A 4,008-nucleotide genomic window follows, 5' to 3' on the forward strand; every position below is an offset into this window, starting at 1 on the left:
TCAAGTTAAAAAACTGAATTAGCACCATTGATGGAAAAGTTTGGCTTAATTTATATAATTTCTATAAAATTCACCTGCATTTAATGCCCAAGTATTTTTAATATGCTAGTGGAAGTTCCTACAACTTAGTCCTTTTCAAGTTAAATGGACTTTACCCCCTAAAGTCCATAGCACAGGAACTAGTAAAGTAAGCCTTTTTGAAAATGTATACTTACTGGCGTTAAGACCTGCAACACTTGTTCAAATGTTCAACAAAAGAAGCAAACTACTGATTGCATAAAAGGGATTTTTTTTTTTTTTTTATTTCATTTTTGTCCTATAGCACAATCATTGACAGGGGGATGTGTAGGTCGTCTCAAATGCATCACCTGAAAGAGCAACATGAAATGAGCTGGATCATGTTTAACAAGGAAATCAGCCAGAGCAAAGCATGATTAGGATGAAAAATGTACTTGTCTGATAGTAGTCATAAACATTGATGACCGCTGGCTTGAGATTTTTCACTGCAACAACCTGTTTCAGCTGCAGAGTGTAAGTCGTGGGACGCCTTTGGGAACCTGTGAGACAGAGAGGATGAACAGCAGCACATACACAGCACTCAAGATAGCAGCTCCTGAATACATCCAGTATACACAGTCTCACCTCTTTCAGATACACTAGGACACGATCATCTTCAGAATCAACCCGCTCCACCAGTGGGGCGAACGACTGGGGTGGAGATCCAAGCTGAGAGAGAGAGACCATTATTTACATGCACAATTACAACTGAAGGAGCTTCAAGCATCTTAGGACTCTCCAAATCTTACGAACCAGTGACGTATCAGCTGTGAAGCCTGACAGGAGTTTAACATCCACTAGAACCATGTTAGTAGTTGCTTTGGCTCCATTGTATCTGAAGAGGAATAGGAAGTTCAGTCAAGAGGATCAAGAAAGCAGTTGCCCTTTGTAAGAATCATAAGAGTTGGTTTCAGGACACAAGTCAAATCTGTTCTTACTTCACTGTGAAGTTCAACATGAGATTGGCTCCAAGCGGTCGGCAGTCTGCCTTCACCTTTGCTTCGATGCTCAGCGTCCTGGCAGCTTTAATGGGTGTCGGAATGTTGTAGAAACATGCAACCTATAGTATGAGAACACCACAAAGCACAGTAAGATTTTGATGTGCACAAACAGAATTGGGGGGGGGGGGGGGGGATACAGACCTGCACAGACACACAAGTGGAACCTGATGCTTTAACACTATATTTGCCAGGAACATTCGTCAACGGCTTCTCCTGATACAGCAGCCTGTTGTCCCGATTCACTGTAAAGCTATAAGACTCTCCTCCTACCACCGAGGACTGTACAGTAACAGTGCTGGAGCCCTCCACGCTGAACACTTTAGCAGCATACACAGACAGGGCATGAAGAGCCACCACAGTGTCCTAAAAACCAGCATCAGATTAAAGATTTGACCCGTATAAGAGTGACTGAACTCCTGTTTGGTGGTCAAAGGTACCTGGGTGGAGGAGAAGCCTCCAAAGGGATTCTGTTGGGTCACGAGCCAGTTGACAATGCGGTTAGCATAGCCCAGAGTTGCCGTTGTGAGAGGCTGTTCAGTGAGAACCGATAGCAGCACGTAAGAGCTGATCTCCACCGCCAGAGTATCACCAGATGAAGTCTGAGACCAATGCAGCTTTGTGCCTAAAGACGAGAAGGTGGGGAGAAAGTTGACGACAAACAGCCTCAAGTATAAGCCCACTCAGGTGGGAAACGTAAAAGGTGTACCAATCTTTTCACAGTGGAGCTTGGGCCGAGGTGCAAACATACAAAATACAAAAGTTTGGGGTCAATGAGAGAATAGAATCTTTCAAAAACATTGAGTTGATTTAAATGGTCATAGTATTACCGTTTAAATCATTTTCAAACGTAACAGATGCAAAGCTCCATTTTCATTGGCCATTATTCCAGTCTTCAAAATGTTACATGAGCACCAAGTCAGCTTTTTAAAATGATCTGAGGAACCAAGAAACCCCTTACATCAGTTAAAAAAAGCTTGTGCTGCTTAATGAAGTGTGGAAACTGCCATAGTGTTTTGCATTTTGAAAATGCATGTCTAAAAAGGATCAAATGAGTAAAGACTTCGTTAGAAAAGCCTCTGCTCAAGATGAGGATTGTTATTCTCACTTTCAGAAACGGCAAGGTTGTTTAAGGAGGTTAGAAGTTGTGATCGAGTGCTGGTCTCTCTAGCAAGACTGAAGGTGTAGGCCAGCAGAGCCGTGGCGTAAGTGTTTCTCAAGTTCCCAACGACAGGCCTCAAGCATGACAGAGCGTTGGTGATGACAGGATCCTGAAAGCAAAGCAGATTAGACAAAAGCCATAACAGGAAGGTCATCTGCAAGCAGCTCAACTACTGGAGATATTTTACCGTGACAGGGACACCTAGTTCGAGCAGAGATGCAACAATGTAGGCGGTCATGGTCACATTATCCCCAACTCCACCCTTTATAAAAAAAAAAAAAAAAAAAAAAAAAAAAAAAACCGCACATGGATTAAAGACAGTCTGAGTCTATGGGTTACAGTCCATTTGATAACACATGTACCTTCATTTCATTGTGGTACAAAGTTCCCTGTTGTGTGAAACAGCCATTTGAACCCTGCTGGCTTATTATCCAGTCCTTTGCACTCTGAAGGACATTCGGATCAATGAAGACAAAGCGCTTCGCTAGACCAAAAGACCTCAGGACAAAGGCAGTCAACCTGGTCATGGAGGAAGTTTCATTAAACTAAACTTATCACCAGTGATTTTAAAGGATAAACACTAGAATGTGCAGCATTATTATTCACCATGTATTGGATGCATCATAACCAAATGTGCTGAATGATCCATCACTGTGCCTGTAGTTCAGTTGTCCTTGATATCCTGTTCAGGGCAAACAAACCACCATGGAAATTCATCAGGATGTACAAGCAATGATGGATAATTTGGTAATCAAGGTCCCTTGAATCACTAAGGTTTTGGAAAACCTGGATGAGAGAAATAGGTGTGATTTCTAGACCTATAGAGTGGTGCAGTTTAATTAAGTCTTTAGGAAGAAATTATCAGGTTATGCCCTTGACTCAAGGCACTAAAACATTAGTCAGTTAGAAATGGGGGTGGGAGAGACTTGATTTCATACACTTTAAAGAGCAAGCAATATCACTACGGCAGAAGTACCAGAAAGAGTCTTGTCCAAATCAATATTTGAGGCCCTCAGTGTAGGCCAATAGTCATAATTCAGGTTACTACATTAGACAGTCTGACAAACTACAATGAAAGCACAGGATTTAAAGTCCATGTTTTAGTCTTGCCAACACTCAAATCCATACCGCTCTGAAGGTAGCCTATGGCAGTCTCTCGGATGGCTGCATTGAGTTGCCCCGTGACTTCCAGGTACAGCAAGATGTAAATATTGGGAGCAAGAAGAATCATATTCTGCTCTCCACAGCCAGATGGCATCTGTAATAACTTGTCCCAGATTCTTCAGCGCACGACCCATTATGTCTCCTATGAGAGGTCAAGCATAAAACCCACATCAGAAACAAGTTATTCTGCCAAACATCATATGTCAGTTTATTCTCAGTAAAATGCTTTACCAAGGACAGAAACAGAGCATTTGGCTGATCCCTGAACCACATTTGTTGGAAACGTCACAGTCACATCTTCAGAAAGAACGCTTCCTGCAGACCGAACAGAAGCGAGCGTTAGGCTAATGTTTGGCTGTACAGGGAGAACATGTTTGGGAATCAGTGATTGCAAAACAAACCCTTTGGACACAGTAACCAACTCTGGGTGTTTGTCCTCTCAACTCCTTCAGGCTAAAAAGCAGTAAAACACCCCATCAGTAAAGCAGCATGAGCTCCATGATCAAGCTCCAGAAGGCAGGTTAGCTCACCAGGACAAGTAGACTTCGAGTGACTACATCAACGCGTCCTCTTGTCGGCACGGTCACTGCTTCAGTGCCACATCGAGTCTGGGACGGTTCAGCTGAA

General features: G+C 42.8%; 1 protein-coding gene across 1 annotated transcript; it reads right to left on the reverse strand.

The window, feature by feature from the left end:
• Positions 1-303: 303 nt before the first annotated feature.
• On the reverse strand, positions 304-4,004 carry LOC125261333 (alpha-2-macroglobulin-like; the record flags this gene model as incomplete). The annotated part of the gene is given in 17 exon segments (XM_048179912.1): positions 304-368; positions 453-539; positions 542-557; positions 643-726; positions 811-892; positions 996-1,117; positions 1,200-1,421; positions 1,496-1,680; positions 2,164-2,326; positions 2,405-2,479; positions 2,580-2,736; positions 2,824-2,899; positions 3,346-3,490; positions 3,492-3,523; positions 3,613-3,696; positions 3,783-3,834; positions 3,912-4,004. Coding segments are annotated over 17 exon segments (1,716 nt in total), but the record flags the coding sequence as incomplete, so codon positions are not given.
• Between the last annotated feature and the right edge of the window lie 4 nt (positions 4,005-4,008).

Source organism: Megalobrama amblycephala, unplaced genomic scaffold (assembly GCF_018812025.1).
Source record: "Megalobrama amblycephala isolate DHTTF-2021 unplaced genomic scaffold, ASM1881202v1 scaffold399, whole genome shotgun sequence".
Lineage (NCBI taxonomy): Eukaryota > Metazoa > Chordata > Actinopteri > Cypriniformes > Xenocyprididae > Megalobrama > Megalobrama amblycephala.